This window comes from Chlamydotis macqueenii, chromosome 4 (assembly GCF_036417535.1).
Source record: "Chlamydotis macqueenii isolate bChlMac1 chromosome 4, bChlMac1.mat, whole genome shotgun sequence".
Taxonomy (NCBI): domain Eukaryota; kingdom Metazoa; phylum Chordata; class Aves; order Otidiformes; family Otididae; genus Chlamydotis; species Chlamydotis macqueenii.
In genome coordinates, this window is record NC_141559.1 from 59,025,327 (window position 1) to 59,046,654 (window position 21,328).

The 21,328-nt window shown below is 40.5% G+C and overlaps 1 protein-coding gene across 6 annotated transcripts in view; it reads right to left on the minus strand.

The window, feature by feature from the left end:
* Window positions 1–6,771: 6,771 nt before the first annotated feature.
* N4BP2 (NEDD4 binding protein 2) overlaps window positions 6,772–21,328 on the minus strand; it is a 42,003-nt gene continuing 27,446 nt past the window's right edge. For 3 of the 6 annotated variants that reach the window (XM_086746354.1, XM_086746356.1, XM_086746353.1), the window contains exons 13-19: window positions 20,095–20,339; window positions 18,542–18,660; window positions 17,048–17,186; window positions 16,758–16,967; window positions 14,308–14,476; window positions 12,322–12,445; window positions 6,772–11,476 (exon numbers count right to left, since the gene is read on the minus strand). In XM_086746354.1, the coding sequence (XP_086602480.1) occupies window positions 11,431–11,476; window positions 12,322–12,445; window positions 14,308–14,476; window positions 16,758–16,967; window positions 17,048–17,186; window positions 18,542–18,660; window positions 20,095–20,339 (1,052 nt within the window). In that variant the 3' untranslated portion in view covers window positions 6,772–11,430. Of the gene's footprint in view, window positions 11,477–12,321; window positions 12,446–14,307; window positions 14,498–16,757; window positions 16,968–17,047; window positions 17,187–18,541; window positions 18,661–20,089; window positions 20,340–21,328 lie in introns of those variants that run through there. The other 3 variants (XM_086746355.1, XM_086746357.1, XM_086746358.1) reach the window with 3 other exon arrangements.

Genomic DNA, 21,328 nt, shown 5'->3' on the forward strand with positions numbered 1-21,328 from the left:
GCAGTCCCTCTAGAACAGCTGCCCCAGCGGGCCCTCCACGGGCCACAGCCTCCTTCAGGCCTCCACCTGCTCTGGCGTGGGGTCCTCCACGAGCTGCAGGTGGATCTCTGCCCCTCCGTGGACCTCCATGGGCTGCAGGGAGACAACCCGCTCCACCATGGTCTTCACCACGAGTTGCAGAGGAATCTTGGCCAGGAGCCATATTACTCCTCCCCCTCCTTCTGAACTGACCTTGGCGTCTGCAGCCGTTCCTCACAACAGGCTGGCAGACACCTCTCAGGATCCTTTTTACATCTTATTCACTTCTCATCTCCTCTCCACTTCTTGCAGCCAGGCCGGGCCGAGTTGGGCCTAGTCGGCTGCCTGGCGGGAGGCCAGAGGGTGAGGCCTGCAAGGCCCATGAGGCTCGCGCCTCCCCCTCTCTGCCCCCCGCTCAGCTGCTTCACATCTTCTCCTCCTCTTTTTCCTGTTTTCCCCTACTTAAATACGTTATCACAGAGGCGTTATCACGGGACATTCTGCTACCAATTGGCTCGGCCTTGGCCAGCAGCGGGTCCGCCCTAGGCCCGGCCGAGTCCACTGAACAAAGGGGAGCGACTTCTAGCAGTTTCCTACAGAAGCTACCACCTTAGGCCCCCCCTCACTAACAAAACCAGAACACAGGGCCATGTGAGGGCTATCAGGAGGCAGAGGTGCAGCGTGGGGCAGACACAGCACGGGCACCACCAGCATACCTGGCAGGTAGGGTTGGCCAAGGAGTGCCTCCACCTACCCTGCAAAAGCAGATCTGTCCCCCCTGTAACGTAACGCAGAAATGGAGTTGCCTTCAGTGACAGGCTTGTCCTATGCTTCAGGTGGCCACAGAGCAGCCCTCCAGCTACCCCTGCTCCAGCGGACTTGGCCCAAGGCCATCCAGTTTCTGGGTGCATACAGCACTGAGATGTGTGCAAGGCACTGAGCAACTCAGACCCGGACACACATGAACAGCACAGACCCCTCAAGCTCAAAGCAGAGAACCCTGAGTTGTGCAAATGATGATCAGACTTGCATTTGGGGCTAACATTTGGGTGTGGGCATCTACGTTTATCCAGTCTCTTTTCAAGACTGATAAGCTCTGTTAGCATTAAACCTGAATGCTTGTGCAGCCAAGGAAGGCAGACATTTCTCCACTTTCTGAGACCACAGCCTTCTGCAGTCTTAACTAGAGAACTACTCTTTATTCCTTTTAAATCTTTCCCCACAGTGTACTGGTTGCCGATTAGCTATTTCTCTGGGATATTCCTGTGTGGAAAAAAAGTAACGTTCACACACTTTTTTTTTTCTTGGTATCTATAAGCAGAAACCAGTGTGCTAACTTCCTAGCACAATTCCTTCCGTGACGTCAGTGCAGAACGGGCAGTCAGGAAAATGTATGTGAAGTGCTTTCCTCCAGGGCAATATGAAAACCTACTTCCCCTTTCAAGAAAAGTGAAGCATGCTTAGAACTGCACTGATGGTTGCTTAATTCCCCAATCTCCTGTTCTGAAACAGTTCAGCATAAAAGCAGTCACGCCACTGAGAATAAATTCAAGCGTCTTCCCCCAAATCAGGTACTAATTCCCAAAATACCTATCGGCCCTATTCAGGAAATAATATTTCTTCTGCGTTTGCCTGTTGTTGGTTTTCTGTTTTGTTTCTTTTCTGGGCCTTTTAGGAGATATTTGCAGCCCCAAGGGGCATGGAGCGGCTGCGCAACCCCAGAGCTGGTGGGGAGAGGGTGAAAGTGGCTAGGCGGGCGGGCTGCCTGTGGTGGGGAGGCAGTGGCCAGGACTGCAGGGCAGGGAGAGGAGAGCCCAGGCAGGGGCTGGCAGGGCAGGCAGGCCCCACTCCGCAGCCTCAGGGTCTGAGGGGCAGCTATCTCCTGCCAGCAAACACTTCCACACGCATAGCGTGCAAGCCCGCATCTGTTTCTATAAATTGTCTGACTTTTGCAATTTTCTCTCTCCCCAGAGACATTCACACTTCCTTCCCCCATCTGGATTTAACGCAAAAATAATCCCAGCGGCTTTGCTGAAACTCTGGAGGAGGCCCCAGTGGTGTTCTCTATGAAATCACACCCAGCTTGAGGGTACTCCATGGCTTCAGGGCCAGGCCAGCTCCCCGCATGCACCCCCTGGCCTTGCCCAAGGGTCAGAGCAGCTGAGGTGCTGCCAGGGGAGAAAACGCTGACAGACGGCAGAAGCGCTAAGGAAACGCTGGTTCCTCCTTTCATTCTGCCTGGGAGGGCAAAGAGAAGAGCTCTGTCACAGCAGGGAAGTGGTGGAGGAAGCAGCTTTTCCCACCAGGCCTCCTGCGAAGCGGCCCCAGGCCCCTGAGGCCTGCCTGTCCGGGGCTCCCCCTTCATTGCTTCCCCAGGCCAGACCCCGCGGCCTGCCCATCCGGGACGCCCCCTTCCCTGCCGCCCCAGCTGCCCTCCAAGTTCAGTGCCCAGGAAGTCGCAGGGCAGGGCAGCTTGGCTCCCAGGCCTCGGGGAACCACCATCAGCATCTACACCAAGCACACGGCTCCCCCAGGCTCCCACCCACACTGCGCAGGAGCAGAGGCTTCTCTCTCCCTTCTCCCCGGCAGCTGCTCCTGCCCTGGACCCACTCCACTTCTCCACTTTCTCACTTTCCCGTCCCGCAGCACTGCCCGGCCTTGTTGTTTCTGCAGTCTGTACGTTATTCCAGTCAGGAAAAGAAATGCCAGCACAAACTAGGCCTCTTGCACCAGCAAAGTCAGAAAGCATTGGAGTTCCCCTTGGGAAAATCAGCAAGATTGAAGGCAGTAGCTGTTTTTATTTTGAATGTGTTTTTCCCACTTCTTCTTGTTTTGAAGAAGGAGATGGGGATAGTCACGCTATGCAACCTTAGGTTCCCAGCTTCACCAGCTAGTTTCTCCTTTCTAGTCTCTGAATGTGGAGATGTTTCCACAGCAGAAGGCTCAGAGCAGGAGCCTGACGTAGGTGCCCTGAATTACTCCCAAAGCGCTCTCTTGAGGAAGCCCCCTCCCAGCCAGGGTGCACATCCCTCCAGGGACGTTCTGTTCTCTCTGCAGTATATCAAGGTAGACACTTTATATGGTTTTCTTGGTAAGTGCCAAAAAGCTGAAGCTCGCAGTCACACGTAGCTTGCCTACATGGCACTGCACAGACAGTAAAAGAGGATAATTCAGAAAGGTGAGAAAAACCTGGGAAAATCTTGACTCAGAGGTAGGAATCCAAGGCAATGCCTTGTGAGTTAGTTGACGTAGAGCAAACACTGTTATGCCGAGCTCCCACAGCCCAGGCTGACAGGACTTGCTCTCCTGTTCAGAGTGTACGACCAGCCAAGGATGTGTAAGGAGGGGGTGTCCTATTTCTCAAGATAACACAAAAAGAATAATGACCCATTAAGTTGCTTACCAAGCTTGTAGAAAGAGCAATCGTCACAGCAGCATTACCACACTCAAATGGCCTACTGCCCAAAGACAGTCGCAGATATCCTGATCACACAGAAGAAATGCATTTAATATTTTTACTGTTATTTTAGCGCTCCCCAAGTCATGTAAGATGTCTCCTGAGCCATATGAAAAAAACATTCCCTACACACAAATCTAGTTTTAGATCCAGCACCATAACAGAGGACACAAAGAGCTTAGGATAATAGGGAGGAAAGCAAGATGGTGGCTTTTATCCTGTGCTCCCTTCTCAGTCCTTTCTATTTTCGCAGCCGAGTTAAAAGATCACACAGCACAAGGGTCTCCAGCCATGGGGAGCCCCTGTGGCACTGGGGATACATGGTTGCCTTTTTCAAACCCTGAAGAGGCAGGGATTGCCTAAATGGCCAGGGTGGAATGAATGCCAAAAGCCTCATTTGTTAGCCAAAAACCTAGCAAAACTGCAAGTCCTCCCCACCCCCAAAGCCCGCAACACAGTTTTTGTCTCAGTCAAGACAAAGATCTATACCATTCTTAAAATATGAAAGCTACATAAATAAAGCTAGAAAGAAAACCCCAAACCTGAACATGGTACAAAACATGTTACTCACAGGATGTTGAGCCCTATCTACTACCTTTGATTCGGCAAGACCTCCAAATGGTGCATCCCAGCAACAGTCTGCTTTGAGATGCTGGTTTGGATATACCAGCACTGCTCTGCTGGAGCTGGAGGAAATGGCCTGCCCCAGAAGTAGTGTCCCACCCACGCATGGTACCTTACTGCATGGTCCTGCAGCACCTCAGCGTCTCCCAGACACCTCCACACTGCCCACTTGCCACTTTTCCCGGTCAGCTTTAGCAGATCTCTTCTAGTGTTTGCCATTCTCCCAACTCACTGGTATGCCCCTACTCCAAGGCACCATCCATACTCTGCCATAAAGCCCCTCACGCTATAACAGGCCTTTCTTCGTTGCAGCAGTTTATTAGTCCTGCGTGACCTCTGGATCCAGTAGCCAGCCTTCTCCACAGCTCTTTCAGGCCCTGTGCCTCCACCAGATACACATGATCCCTCAGCCATGGCCCATCCACATGCCTCCATAGATCTTTCCCAGAAGATTCTTACAGCTTACAGGGTATCTCCGTGTCCCACAGCTTCCCTCACTGTCTCCCTGACAGATTTTCCATTGAGGTGTGGGAGAGAAAGGCTGCAGGCCTGACTAAGGGTCCCAAGGACTCTCTGGCACTCAGGGACGCAGGACAGACCAGTCTAGGGGGTGGTAAAGACTCCTGAATCCTCCGAAGCTCCTGTCATTTGGGACAAACACAGGCCCTGTTTAAGGGGCCTGAGCTAATCCTCAAAAGACAGCACCTCCCAGCTCATGTAAAAGCCACTCGGCCTATAGGAAAAAGGAAACTTTATCTACTGATCTGTCCTGCACAATTAATAATGGCAACTAATGAAAAGCCATTGCTAGCCCAGCCAGGCCCTGTGATGTAGAAAATCAAGCAACATTAAGAGGGTCCTTCCCCACGTGGGTTTTCCAGAAGACTCGGTGCGACCAGCAACACCCACAGTCGCACAGGACTTCACCAAACAGAACAATGTATGTGTCCATCTCCAGACTGATTTGTCCAAGCATCCGGACATCCATTCTACAAAACACAACACAGGGTAGCTAAAGGAGAAACCCCACCATTATCATCTTCAAATCTGAGTGCAAAAGTGAACTTCTTGCCCATCTTTAGCGCAGAGCAGCAAGTATATTTTGAAAACAAACTCTACCACACCCACCTGTGAAGCAGACAAAAAAGTTACCAAAACAATACTCCGAATACAGTATTCTCCTTCTGAGGAAGAAACGAGCAGCACGTGATGTGTAATAACATCCTTTAGTGCACGTCATACAGAGAAACAACAGCTCTGGTAAGGGCACAGTAAAAGCTGCTGCCACCATCACTCTATGCCATTGGCAAGGGCACCACCTATTGTCGAGCCACCCAATGCATCCCACCAGCTGTCACAACATTTAACTGTGCTTTAATGATTTGGGCTGAAAATTTCTGTTTGCCTCAAGCAACATCTTTATTTAACCACACTTCAGTTTTCAGCCTTAGAGTTCAAAACATTTCCATAAGTAAGGACAGACTAAAATATTCCACTTTTCATATTTAAAAAGGGAGAAGGACTCTCAGAAATCCCCAGAGTGCGGTTGAGGGGCATACTCCAACCTACAAGCAGAGAGGTGCTCAGAGTGAGCCAGCACACAGAACAAATAAAGGCATGAACTGAAAGAGAAGCTGGTGATCAGGATGGACTGTTTTAGCAAGCATAAGAGTCAAGCTGGGCCTCCACGTTGAACTGTTGTCCTGCCTCCACAGAGAAGGCAAGACTAGTAGCAGTACCTCCACTTTAAAACACAACAATTTGAGACTATCTCCAAGGTGGACCTTGAGCCACAGTGCCAGAGGGAGCCCTGTAAGTAAGGAGCACACAACGAACCAGACATTCACTGATTCTGTGGTCTAATAGCTGTGGCTCAGAATCAGCCACATCAGACCTAAGCCAGCATCTGCCAAGCTTTCACATACTCCCAAAACCTCTTTTCCTTGCTCTCTTAAAGAGCTTATTAATTAGCGCTTTGCTGGGCAAATGCACAAACCTGGCTTGTTTCTGCAGTCTATCCAAGCTACAAGGTAATGAAGTCATAGGAATGACTCTGCAGGAGCTACCTTGGGTCAAAGCCAGTTTTCCTCAACCTGAGCTAATAAAATGGGGTGGACTCTGGTCAGCACTTTGCTCTTAGGTGTCTTTCCACACTTCCAGGAACATGACACGGGAATATCTGCACTTGACCTGCACAGAGCAGGCTTGGGAAAAGCCAGGCTTACTACCTCTGAACCCACAATGATACAGCCACTGCCTCTGAGCTAAGGGGTCTTGCTCAATAATGTCTATGCACAACGCTTCGCTCCCCCAAGCTCTCATCTTTACATTGGTCTTACTTGCCGCCCCTCTCCTTGACGTACACCACTGCCCTCGCTCTCTCACAAGATCAGCTAGGCCTGAACAGCCTCTCAATCTATTTCAGGCCAAAAAAATCTGAAACTATGACCCTCATTTTCAATAATGTGAGCATTCAGCTCTCACTCGCAACACTTAAAATCAGGCCACAAATCTGTTCCTTTTTACGCCTGCAGATGGTTGCTTCATCTCCCTACAGATGGTATCCTGAAGTCAAGGCAAGTGGCTTTCATGCAGAACTCCAAGGCTGCTAGTTGACAAAATCTGACACAAGTTGAAATGTAGTCTTCCAAGGAAAGACAGAAGGCTATACGTGTGGCAAAAATCCTTTATTAAACTAGATTTTGTAAATTCCTTTTCACATTAGAAATCGTAAATGCAAATTACAAAACTGTATTTCAGTAAAAAATGAAAGTTACAGTTGACAGCAAAATTACAACTTTATACAAATAAAAAAATCACTTTTTAATTTTAATTTAAAAATAGACATTGATATCTTCCAATGTACTGGTCCTAACAGCTTTTACAAGTGGTAGCTGCAATACCAGGTCTTTCCACATGCATATTCACATATAGCCATTTAAACCTCTGCACACTTTATGCAGCTGAAATAGCACGAACGGTTGGGCTTTGGCTGGGCTTTGTATTGTGCTTTTTTTTTTTTTTTTTTTTTTAAGAGAACACAATACTTGGCAATTGTGGTAAGCCAATGAACTCTTCTTTTTTAGTGTGTTCACGTTCTATCCTCTCATCTCTGCAAGGAGGGCAATATTATTCTGGAAATGTGAATTGCATGTGAAGACATAAGCATCAGTAACATAAAGTCTATGTATAATTTCTCATATTACATTTATGATGATCCTCCTTTGCCATTATCAACAATGAAATTATTCTCTTGTCTATCCACCATATTTTGTGGCAAGATTAAGTAACAATTCAGTTACATTTCACTTCCTTAAGTAAAACCTCGTAGTATACATGTTCTGCTGAGCATGTAAAGATCTTCCCTGATACTGTACATATTCACAACAGTGATATTCCAGATGTACTAGTTCTAGTGATGTTCTAGGCTATGACTAGAGTATCTCGACGGTGTTAAAAATGGGGATTTCCCAAGTCACACTGGTTTCCAACAGCCACAAAAAAAAAGCCAGTTAAACTTTGCCTGAGGTGCCCTTCAACAGGCCTGTAAAAACATTAGAGTTTAACTAAAATTGTACAACATACTGTTAAAAGCAAAAGCCAAAGTCATTAAAATATTATCAAGGTATCTTGAAATATTTTTTTTTTAAAATCACTTTTGCCCTACTACCTTCACAATCAACTGAAATACATTTTTAAACATAAACATTACTTAAATGAACAACTTTCTGCATTGCACCTCTGGGCCTTTTTTGTTTTTCATTTACTGTAAGATTAGTCATAAATGCTACCACAAGCATTAAATTTTGTACTTAAAAAAAAAAAAAATTCCTAAATTAAAAATTGGTATAAATGTTAAAATGTTTTTTTTAAAAAGAAATCAAAAGTCACATATTAAAGGTCACCAGTCATCACAGCCACATGCCGTTGAAGAATAGAATAAAAAGTGGTTCAGAAAATAGGTATTTCAACAGTCAGACATTGTATTTCAGAGTGCTGGTGGCAATACAGGTAAGTGCTACTTTAACTAAAAGTATAAGATGATATAGAATTTACATGATACCTCAGGATTCTCACTGATGTAACTACAAAAGACATCAGAAAAGCTGGAAGTTCTAAAGTGTAACCCACTTTGAAGTATCATTTTGAAATAATTATATTTGATATAATTAATTCCACTATATATTATAAAAACAGTCAAAGAAATATTAGAAGTCCAGTAGATTTTTTTTTTCTGGACAGTTTGGCAAGTAGTTGAAGATACAGAGAGTCTTACTAATAAAAGTCTACTTTCTTTCTCTTTGTGCACTGACCATCTGCTGCATTCTGTATCCAGCTCAGCACAGCTTCTGAGCACATGCTTAAGCTCCTGTGGAAGAAAAAGGCTGAGCTCGTTATTTTCTCTAAGCTGGAACTGTAATGCCTCACCTCGACTTGCTGAAGCTGATGGAGGCTTGGTCACCAACTTCAATAAAGGCAAGACCAGTTCTTCTCATGTTATGATTTTAAACCATTGGCTTGCATCAAAGTTCAGCCTGTAATCAAACAACTTATACTAGGTGAATGATCAACCTAAAACCAGACAGGGTATTCAAAGTACCTTAGTGATCCTCAACCTCTGCCCAAAAGGAAACGGAGAGAGGAAGAGAGAAAAGTACTCCAAATTGCTCTTAGGCTATGTACTTCTCTGCTGACTTTGACAGACCGGAGAAAACAAACTCTTGTAGTAAGGGGTGGAGCTGAGGTTTTGCCCTGAACATTTTTTATGCATTTATCCAAATAGGACTACAGAAGGACATTGAAGCTCAGTGGTAACAGCTTCTCTTCTGAAGAGTCTTAGCCCTCTTCCAGAGACTGTTTATGCACTTTTTATTCTTTAATCTCTTTTGTCCCCTTGATCTTGCATTTTTATCTTGCAGTGGCTACAAGACTACTACTGAGCACACTGGTTAGAGCATTTTCTGGGCAAATGAGAATAAAGTGCAATTGTCCCCTTGCTAAGCCAGAAAAAGGTAAAAAGCTGTGATTCTCATCTCCAGGGTAAACTTGTCAACAGCTAGATTATGATGAGCAGATGGGCAAGACAACAACTTTTTCTGCTCGTCTTTTGAACTGAAATCTAAGCTGTCTTTGTCCATGTCAGGAAAGGTGTGAATATGCTGAGTGAATCAGGCTCCCTCCCTAACAACCAGATGTATTAGCACTTCCCTGTTTACAAGTACATCACTGTAGGGCTTGGGCACTCAGCAGCTCAACATGCAACATTTCTGAGCATACACTGGGACCTTTGCTGGGCAACACAGCAACCCAGGCCAACCAACAGGGACTATGCTTTAAAGAGCCACCCCAGAGAGCTGAAGCTCCCGTCGTTATAAACAGTAGCACTAAGGAAAACCTGTTCAGGAGCAGAAGGAAGTTCCTTGCTCTGAAGGAAAGATCCTAGCTCCACCAAGGCAATTCTAGCATCTTTAACCCTGGACAATTGATAGTCTGAACTGCTGTGTGCTGTTTTGGAGCACAAATCTTTTGTATTTCACCCACTGATTATCAGAGCAGCTCAAAGAGAAGGAGAGAAGGGACATAATTCAGATGAACTAAGTACCCACAAAAAAAATATATAACTTATTATGACAGTCTATTATTCCAGTAAGAGTCCCTTTGACTAAATATTATTTGAGGTGTTCTTCCACTTGAAATCACCTGGAAAAGATTATTGTATCTGTTGAAGCATGACAAACTCATTTTTAAGTCTACATTACACTGCATTCACTGTGTATCTATCACAGTAAATATGGATATTTGGGAAACATCATGTCTTTCAGTTTGTCAGCAACTTACACAAACACATTTTCAAGTGAAACCTATTTCTGTGCACAGCTTTTCTAACAGAAGTTCCTTGCTTATTACTACCCATGCATACAAATGGCAGAACTTGCACACATATAGATTAATACACAAATTCTGTGTGCATGTCGTTCCTGGATCAAATTTACTGCAAAAGTGGCTTAAAACAAAAAAATCCTCCCATTAATCCTTAACCTATTAATATTATTCCTAATACACAACTCATACCTATTCTGAAAAAGCCCTACAACAAAAATTCATATGCCTTTCAAGAGGCAAAGATGTAAATAAAAGTAGTAATGCATTCTAGAAGACATTTCTATTTTGAAAATGTTCTTACAGCACTGATGTTTATATTTAATTGGGAGGGCATTGTTTGGGGGGTTATTTTGTTGGTTTGCTTTTTTTTTTTTTTTTTTTTTTTACACAGGTATTTCCAGATGCTGATGCAACACCACCACCACCAGAATAACTTTTGTACTCTGAGACTCCCAGTTAGGCAATTACTACTGTAGTATTAGCATTTACTTTGATGTTAAAAATACATTTAAAATGTCTCACAGACAATAATATTTTCTATAAGGAAAGCACCAAATTTAATACACACAGAATGAAGGCATGTCACTATTAGACACCTGTGAAGCGAAACAGTACTCAATTTGCTCAATTTAAAAAAGCCATAAAGGAAGAAACACTTTCAATCTAGTAGATGTTGAAAAAAGTAAGGGTATTTCCTGCAAAATTACAGTATTAGCTACGTGTAAGTAGAGATCGAACTACAGTGTTGTATTTTTCCCTTTTACAGATCACAGAAAGTCTGCAAAATTACCAAACATACAGCTAGTCTTAATGCATAGTCCTTTATATGCAACTTGCATCAATATCGGGAGAAGTTTAGAATGGAATAACACCACAACTGGTGAACCCATCACAAAATAACCACTAAAAAGACTACATCAGACTTTTGAAGAAACTTGGAAATATTTAGCATTCAGTTGTAATGGGATTTGAAATATAAGTAGTTGCTGAGTTCCCACCTCCCCTGTGCTCTTCTGAAGGGTTTAGTACAAAGTTCTGAATCACAAAATAAGTCTGTACAAGGTACTATGTTTTGAAAGCACAGAATCCACAGCAATTAAAATGTGTAAGGGTCAAAAGACACAGACTGGGTACGCTGAGAAGACAGTTATATTTAAAGTGTACCTTAACTTCCCTTTAAAACACTATATACTGCTCAGCAGAATTCTTAATCTGCATTTCTGAGACTTCAAATCTTGTTTCTTCTTTTTGCAGGTTCAAAAAAGGATCCATTCCACACAAAAAATTTATTGGAAACATACTGACAAAATCACGTGCTGTAAATTGAGACCATTTCTCATAAAATATTGTCCTTTAAAACAGATAACAAAATACTATTGCAGCTGTTCAAAAAGTTTTTAGCTGTAATCTGACACCTCAGTTTCTGTATTCCTCTTCTTGACAATCCTTCAATTCAGCATGACCTTCAGGCAGCCTGGTTTTATTTCTGTGAACCTGTGAAACGAGAAAAGATGAAACTTCAATGTGAAAGCTATGTGCAATGCCATCTCCTTCAGCCCTCATCAAACATATGGAAAGTGATAAGCTTTTCAGTTAAGTATGTGTGCACGTGAGAATCAGGAAATCAGCATCATGTCCTCTGGATGTGACAGTACGGGAGGACTTTACAGGGTCTGGACAGGTGAAGAGCTGGAAGCAGCAGGAACTAAGAAGAAGATTTTTTATTAAAAAAAACCTGCCCAATAGTCTTGGTTATATTTATTCTGCTCCTCTTTTCCAGCTCCCTTTTCCTTCTCTCTTCTTTCCAAACAGATTTTCTCCCTTGTCTTCTGTAGAAATTAAGAAGGAAATGGGAAGGGAAGTATTTGCTATTTCTGAGTCCAACCTTCACAGTCGCCTTCATACACTCCTGTAAAGAAAAAGCAGCAAACACACCAATGCCAGCTCAGACTTGCTAAGCTGCTGTCCCACACAGGAAGTTGAGAGCTAAAGCAGGCACTGGTGACCAATAAAAAGCAGGATTAACAGCTTTTCACAGTAAAGCTGGTAACCTTGAATGGAAATATGTAATTGAACTATGTTAAATAAGTTTAATTCATAGTGTTTTCATCTATGAATTAGAAAAGAACCTAACATTTAATAGGTGCCCTGTATAAAATGGTTTTGTGTCACACAATTGCTTTGGATTTATGAAACAGTAGACCTACTTCAATCTGAAACAGCAGATCTGCCTTAATCTGTTTAGTAGTTCAACAGTATTTTAAAACTAACTTCAATTTTCAGTTAGTTAAATGTGGGTTAAGAAAAAAAATGTATCAGTAACAAAAATCTAAACTCACCTGAAGTTGTGGCTTGTGAGGTATCTGATAGCTGCTGGTCTGATGCGAGCAACTCCTCCCTGACTATGGCTTCCTCTTCCCGTGATAACACAGAGATATGGTTTACCACCAGTCTGCTGGTACTCTGTAACAGCAGGGATTGTAACGGTTAAAATTTTCCCTCAGCAGAGACTTGGTGTTCAGTATAACCTTCCCATCCATTTTTCTGAAAACTCTCACTAGTGATTCAGAACTTTGCTTTCCCATGCTGGCTATGGATCTTTTACATACACATAGCCATTTTCCACTCTTTTGAAAAAGATATTCCAAAAAAAAAAAAAATATAGTCAAGCTTTTAAAATCCAGATTGGTTGCAATGAGCACATTGTGATCATCACAAAGTCCTTCTAATTTCATAGCAGCTTTATTGTTTCTATCATCTACTCTTCACTTGGAATTTACATCCTGTGATGTAAATTAAAATTGCAAAATTAAAACAGGCGGGTATAGTTTAGTTAATTTTTAAGTGACACTTCTCTCTATTGTTCCACGTTTTATCTTTATGTGAATAAATAACATTTTGTTGGATAAAGAAAGGAAGGAGGAGGAAAATATAAATCCACAGTTTTTGACATTTAAGTCACACTTATTTGAATAACTTCTGCTATGTTGGAGCATGTGAGTCAACAGATCAACACATCACATGAGCTTTATTACGGCATCTAGCTCTGCTAGCAAGAGGAATTGCTCTTCTCCCAGAAATCACAACAACATAAATTGTTTAAGGGTTTGAAAAAGAGGAAAAAATGTAAGTTAAACTGGATTCTCAGAGCAAGCCAAGATTTGCTAGTTTGAGATTATCAGTTAACTTATCTTTCCTCAACTACTCTCTCTCTTAACTTTATTTGGGTTTCATGTTAGTTTATTGTTAATTCTGCAAACATTAAGTGCCCAGTACTGATCCCTTTCCCATGTATGCACACTGAAATGAACTTGGTTTTTTTTTTTTAGATTTAGGTGAATGGACTGAACAGAGAGTCCCTACCATCATTCCAGGACTCCTGATGTAAGTGCAGCTCAGGAAATTTAGCTCAAAAAAGCAATAAGTTACAGCTTAAAGTATACAAACGTCATTTTAGGAATAGCACAAGATAATTCAATTTAATTATCTGATGTATATTGAAAGAAAAGGATTATCTAAGATCCCACTGAAAACTTTTGTTTCTACTGTATGGAGTAGCTGTTTAAAAAAATTAAATTTGTGCACTGGTACCTTGCATACGAAATATTTCTTATAAAAGCATTCCCAGTGTGCTTAAATTTATAGGGTAAACTAATAATGCACTAACTTACATTTTTACACCAAAACCATTCATGAAGTACTTGAACACTTCACAAGGAGAAAAAACGAGCCCTCACACAAAATTGCACAAAAATGACATTTATGGAAGCAGCAGTATTCTGATCTCAAGAGATCCTGCTGACAAATCAGTATGGAAGACACTGAAAGTTAGCTCAAATCACAGTCACACACTTTCATATAAAAGTTGAAGACAATATAATTGTGGTTAGAATTCCAACATAATTATTTTTCTTTAAAGATTAAAAAAGCAGCATAGTTCTGACAAAGCAATGCACAGGTAATACAATTGTTTGCATTACCACCTCTGTTAGAAGTGCTAGAAAGGATAGATCAAGTCTTCAATTAAAAAAAAAAAAAACAAAAAAAAAAACCAGAGTAAAAGATAAAACAGATGGAAAAGGAAAATTTACAAAGAAGGACAAGGCAGGGGCAAAATAGAGAGCAAAAAGAATCATTGCCACGTCAAAGGAAAACAATTCCATGGGGGAACTTTGGAAAAAAAAAAAAAAACCACAAAAGTAAGTTGTTTTTACATGTTATTAAGTTACATTCAATTCCCTCTGATATTGCCATATATCATGATTTCTTTGTAGAAAATGAAGAGAATAACTTTTAGAGAGCAGGAATTATTAGCTTATTCCTACCTTCACTTTTTTCCTGCAGCACTCTGGACAACTGATTCACCGCTTCATCCACATGGAGACCATGCAGATCCAACACATTCATGGGCAGCAAGGAAGTGTTAACTTTCTCAAAGATCTGCACAGCAGCAGCATGGTTGGCTTCTTTCATCTTCTGCTCATGAAGGCGACCCTTTATTCATAAGCACAGCAACTATTACACACTGAGACATAATCTAAGCTCCACACTGGTCGCTGGGTTCAAAACGACAGTACTGGCAGGGTGCTTTTAGCTCACAGTTTGAAGCAGTAAAATTTATAATCGCAACAGAACTTCTGGAAGAGGCTCAGTGAGACCCACTCACAAGGAGATTTCATGAAATCTGTTCTTAAGAAACTATTCAAAGCTGGCACAAAGAAGAAATTATAACAAAAGCCTTATAAGAAAGAAAAAAGACAGAAAAGGAACAAAACCATAAGGTCTTTACATAAGCTAAGAAGTTACACTCTGTGCTGATGTTCAGATTTATTATTCTAACAACAGAATTTTACTTTCTGAAAGTATTTTGCTAAAAATTTAATGAAACAATGTCAGAGAAACTGCCCAACAGCCCAGGAAAAACTTGCTGAGTATTATAGTTGAAGATAATTCTTCTGAACGCATTCCCTAAAAAAAAAAAAAAAAAAAAAAAAAAAAAAAAAAAATCACACAAGCCAAGGGCAAACACTTTTTGTTTGGTTGGTTTTTTTCCTTTTATAGTTGCTGCCTGTTACCTCTCCTAGTATTTTTGACAGATCTTTTAAGACTGACAAGGTCAATACAGTCCCTATTGGAATTAGGGGCAAGGAGCAGTGCAGAGTTATTCACATTACACAGTCAACAAGTACCAACTATTTCCCATGGAACTTGCAGTGATAATATCAGAGACTGAAGCAAGAAATTATTTCTTCAAAGACCTGTAAGGCACACTCTGAAAAGGAATGTAAGACTTAACTCCAGGTATTGGACTGACAAAGGCTCAAGAGAACAGAAGTGACAGTCTTAGACTTTCTTAAAATAGGTCATCTGAAGTGATGACCAGAGACACCAGCCCCGTAACTCTCACTTGCAGAGGATCCTCAAGACAGGCTAAGGCCACCAAGCATAGAGTATTTATCATTAATGAAGTTAGCTTAGTTTGCCTTTTTATTACCTAAAAGAAAATACATAACAGATTTCCAGATAGTACTTGTCATTATGGCTAATAACAAAAGTAAGACAAGACTTGAAATTACGTTTCTATTTAAAATCATGCAGACCTTTGTTTAGAATATCTCCAATCTTCAAGAATATATAAACCAAGAACATAAAGAGTTCATTACAAAGACCGATAATCAATATTTCCTACATGCACAGTAACAATCTAAAGATTTTGAGTGATACGTTATACCAATTGCATGAAAGCTTTTTTAAGATAGTAAGCAAATTCACGTGACTCATTATTACATTTTTGTTCTGTCTTAATGCAATTCATAGTGTAGAATTAAATACTTCTATAATATGAATTCATACACAATTTTTATATGCTATTAGATCTGGGAAAAGCTACAGCCTTTGAAGATATTTCTAACAGAATTTTTAAGAGTGGACTGAATGAAGTGTGAATGGAAGGGTCTCATGTGAAGGCACTGAGAAACCTACATACAAGAAAGCTTACAAGAACAATTGATACTTATAATCCATAATATGATCAACAGCAATCAAACCGGTATATAGCAAGAAATGTGTTTGAATCAAGACTAGAGAGCCTGTGCTCTCAGGCCAGAGCACACAAGACTGATCAGCAGCAGATCTACATTCCGAAACAAGATGGACAGCAAAAAGCATGGCATAGCACACCACGTTCATCCCAACCCAAGACAGATTCTACCCATAAAGATAGTCAGAATGAGGAAGCAAAGACAGTAGGCAGCAATCCTGCCCAAGATTTATGGAGGATGAAGTAAGCAAGATTCTGAGGCAAAAGATCACATCTTAATAACTGTCTGTCTCTTAAAAAGTACAAAAGAAATGTCTAAAAACAGTTCATCACCAATTAAGAGGAACCCAAGGGACATATGGAGGATGTTTGTTGTGGTCCATGTCACACATGCATGAACCTGGCCAGACCACATGGACACAAATCTTGGTGCTTACAAGTACGTCTACACAAGAGTGAGTTCTATGAGAAAAGAAGCGTGTGTGACTAAGCACTAAATGCCATCTTTCATGAAGTCTCACACTGAATTTGGTTACTTTAGCTCCCTACTATCAGTATCACGACTAGTGAAAGGGAGTTTACTTGTAAGGTGATTCTCACTGTAACACTTACATAGGGAACAGTAACTGAGCAAATTTATCTATTCTAGTAGACACCATGTTTTTCTTATCATTTCCAATTCAGTATTTAAGTACCTCTCTAAATTCAGGCAAAAAGCACAATATTTACATTTACCTGATGCGCATAAAATGCTGCCACAGGCTTCATACCCATGCGATAGGCCTCCCCAGCCTTTTTCAAACATTCCTGTCTCTTTTGCTGGTGACAAAAAGCTTCTGCTCTTAAATCCTCATATTGTGGATACTCAAATTCTTGAAAAACTTCACTCAAAGGATCATCTTCTTCCTTACTTTTTTTTGCCTGTAGGAATTTGCAATGTTGAAGCTAAGTATGCATTATAGCGTGTTTTCATTAACATAGCTTTCGATATGTGTTTAAATACTATTTAAAAAAAATAAAAATACCTTCTTCTCCCGGTTCTTTGCAGCACTGTAGGAAGAAACAATTTCATTTTGATGAACACTTTCTTGAGCTATAACTGTTTTTACGGGATCTGCCTCCAGAACACAGTTCAGAAACTGTTCAGTTTGTTCTAAAGAGTAGCTGTAAAGGATAAGTAAAATCTGTGACTTTAAAAATACATTAGTAGTTGCTACATTTGTTAAAATGCATATTACAATCCTTGATATTGTTACAGAAATAGATGACAATGGAAATAAAGCACTGGAATGGAATTTTCCACCTTATTACTCAAAGGCTTGTAGACTCACTGTACTGCATTACTAGCATCAACACACATGCAGTCTTGGTTGATCAAAACATAATTGAGGGGAACTTGACTATTAAAAGAACAATGAAATACTGAATTACATTGCATCCTACCTTAATCAAACAGACATTAGTTTAGAGGTGAACACTCCTTTTTGGGCTGGATAAGTTACTTCATCTTATATCTTCTCTGGTCAGGATTAGATAGTACAAACTAGTTTAAAACTAGCTCAGTTTTCTGAAACCGTTATGCAGGAAAATCCTTGTATTTCCAGTCAAGCTTTGTTATTAAATTTAATGAAATAAGGATATGGCATCACTTGCCATCAGATTTCTAATAAACCCTTTTTCTTCTTTACTATTCTTGCTGTTCAGTAAGCAGACAAGAGGAAGATTGATCAAAAGTAGAGATAGATTTTAGGAAAGGCAACACTATGAAGAGAATTTAGAATGTGAAAAACAAGAGATGGTAAAATATTTGAGCTGTAGAGATGGATGAAGGGCATATTTAAACATCTCAGAAGGAAAGGTTTTGGCGACAACCTGGACAAACACAAAGATTGACAAGCGGGCCTGCAAACCCATATGTAGAGAATGTAGATTCAATTGGCAAAGGATCAAAAATAAGTTTCTCTTGAAAAAAAGCTCAGTTCTCATGAACTTGGACTTAAGAAGGTAGCCACATACCCCAGAAATATAATGCAGAAAAGAGAAAGAGAACGTCAGCAGGAAGAGACGGAGAGAGGGCTCATTCCTTCAGAGCTGCTGCAGTGAACAAGAAAGTACTCACAGGTAACATCAGGTGATGGTAGCTTTCCTCTTGAGCAGATGCCATTTTCTGTGAACCCACTATTACCACCCCGAGTAATTTCTCCCACTCGATTTAAACCTCAGTTCTAGAGCAAACAGGCAGTTCCACTGACAGCAAGTCAGAGGTCAATAGCCATAGATATTCTTCTCCCAATGAAACTGTCTACTCCTCAAAAAAGAAATGAGTATACACATAGAGGTTTTTATGCCATTTTTGCTTTTAAGGCCAGCTAATTTTGCTTTTTAGATCTACAAAAAGTGCGCTAATTTGGAAGAAGCCATTCTTCAGCAGTATCTTAACTCTTAATATTTAATACAGTAACTGCACTACAGAATGTTACCAAATGTCATTTCTTCAAAGAACTTTAAAAATTTCTTACTTGTTGTCCTTGAAGACATCCATTAAGAAATTTTGATTAATAGTTGGAAACATCTCAAATAGTTGCTTCTCCTTTAGTTTAGCCGCACAGTCTTTTCTAGCCATAGAAGGAACACGATTCTACCCAGAAGACAAAGGAAAAATGTTACATGTTCTTGATTAGGACAAAATATAGTAACAGTGGAGCCAATCCAACTTTACTATGATTTCAAAAAAATATGTACTCAGTAGGTATGCACCCCCAGCAATGACAACATATCAGTCACACTGATTTAATAAGAACAAAGTAGGGATAGGTGAGTTGTATTATACACCACTTCAGTATTCTGCAGTCATTTGAAGTGACTCAGCTAGAGCTCCCTCATAACTTGGACAAAGCAAAAGGAGGATTCTTTTAGGAGGAATTTAAGTTTTGGAATGTATTCCCTGCTACTCTATCTAGTTCAATGCTAAGCTTGTGCAAAGTCCACCTCTCTACTCTATATTGAAGGCTGGGGGTTGCAACAACATTTTATTATTAAACAGCATAAACAATTTTTGTTTTGGTGTATCTGAGGCTGTATTGTAATAAATATTCATATTTGTGAAGTCATGACGGGAAGAAAACATAATTATAGCCCAGAATAAATCAGACTGATCATTCCAATACTCAGATTTAAAAAAAAAAAAAAAAAAAAAAAAAAAAAAAAAGAGGGGGTCAAAGCAAAGCCAAGCTCCACGAATCCAAACTGAAAATTAAGCTGCGAACATTAGTTGTTATTATCAGTAAGACACATGCATGTAGTTCAAAGAAAGAATCCACAAGCCATTCTTTCAAAGTACAGGCTAATCCAACCAACTTTCTATATCAGTAGAAACAAACTCCTTTTTTTTAGGACAGCTACTTATCAGAGACAATGATAAATTAAAAAAAAATGCCCGTTCTGAACAACTGCTGGGCAGTAGAGGGCGGCATTATGCACACGTAAAGCAGAAAGGGCATGCTAACTGTGTGCAAGATACAGAATTAATAAAAATCTTTTCAAAAACTACTGTTTTCTGACAGGTGGGTACAGAAACCTGTTTGAGATTAACCTCAAGTACTTTTTTTAATGTCTCATCTGTTAGGAATGTTGTGGGTTCTCCTTACTAAAAATATTAAAACCAATTCAACCTACTTCTAAACAAACAAGGCATTCAGCTAATTAAGAACTTCTTTTGGTATCGCTTTCCCAGTAAAGTGTGGGAAATCACACTGATGTTTTGTTTTAGGTGAGCAATCAAAAACAATTCAACCAAACATAAATGCTAACCTGTATACTGAAATGCACCATGATCTGTTTGTGAAACAATCAAAATATTATATTTTGAAATGAGATTTATATTTTTCAAACAGAAACAACTACTACAAGCAAACTCCTGTATCACAGTCCTCAAGACTACTAATTAGCATGCATTTGTCTCACAAATTCAGGTTGTAATCAGCAGCACAAAGATGAGTCACCAGCTAAGACATATTCTGCTTCATTAATAGTAACAAATTTAAACAGCATAAGAAACTGGTGCTAACCATACCAGGTCTTGCTTCTCCTGCATAGCAATTTCTTCGGAAATTATTTGTCTGAGAGAAACTTTCTGAATCTGAGCATTCCAGTGATCCATAAAAGGAAAAACATCTGATGTTGCTGGTTTTTTAGTCTGTGTGTCATTAGATGAGCCTGAAACCCAGTTCATTTTTTTCTTCTGTATTTTACTGTCTGTATTCTGAGATAACAGCATTTCTGAGTCATCTGTATCTATCTGCTGAATCACAGTAGGACCTTCAAAAGCAATAAAAATGAAATGACAAATAAAACAATTATTAGCTTATTTATACAAGCAAAGCCAAAATAATTAAGGTTTTCAACCTATATGGTTGGGTTTTGCTAAAACAATACTATCAATGCTAAAGCAGAAAGCACCACATTGTTTTCACCTTCTTCTCTTCTATTTTCCAAAGACTGTCTGATCATCTTTATCTATTTTGTAAAACAAAAGCAAAACCATCAGACTCCCTCACTAAACTTTCAAGTGCCAAGACATATCTTAAAGCTGTAAACCATCTTGCACATATGTTAAGTGGGGAGGTTTGTTTGCTTTTATGAGAGAATTATTGACTCATGTGTTTACATGTTTATCTGCCTTTCCTCTACAACGTAAGGACAGATGTTTAACAATCTGTTTTTTTTACTTCTACGAGTTAATGCTAACAGCACTGTTTGGTCATTCGCATGGAGAGTTTGCACCCACATTGCAATCCAAGTCTTCACCCAGGTCCCATGCAAGAGTAGCGGGGTTCTGCTGCACAGGGACATTTCTTCTGGGAGCTAAATGAAAACTACATGGCCAGAGATTTTAACACTTTTTGAACAAGGACATACATCTTCCTGCTACAATCAATTTCTCTGACAAGGACAACAGTGTGTGAATGTTGTATTCCTGACCTCCTTCCCTCACCTGCAGAAATCTTACTCTGCTGGTAATTCTCTGGCCACACCTTTTCTTGCCACAGAGATTACAGAAGTCCTACCAAACAGCTGTCTGATCCAGCCAAAGCTTCTCTAAGTTCTCTGAAGTACACAAAATGACAGGCTATTTGCTTGAATCTACCTAGGACTACTGATTCTGCTTATAATTAATTTCTTTCTCCCCTAACACCTCCATAATGGAATGGTAAATAAAGGGCAATAAAAGCTTATCTTAATAAATTAATCCATCATTTTTCAATTGACAGAATATTCACAACCTTTCTGAAGTTTCAAAGAATTAA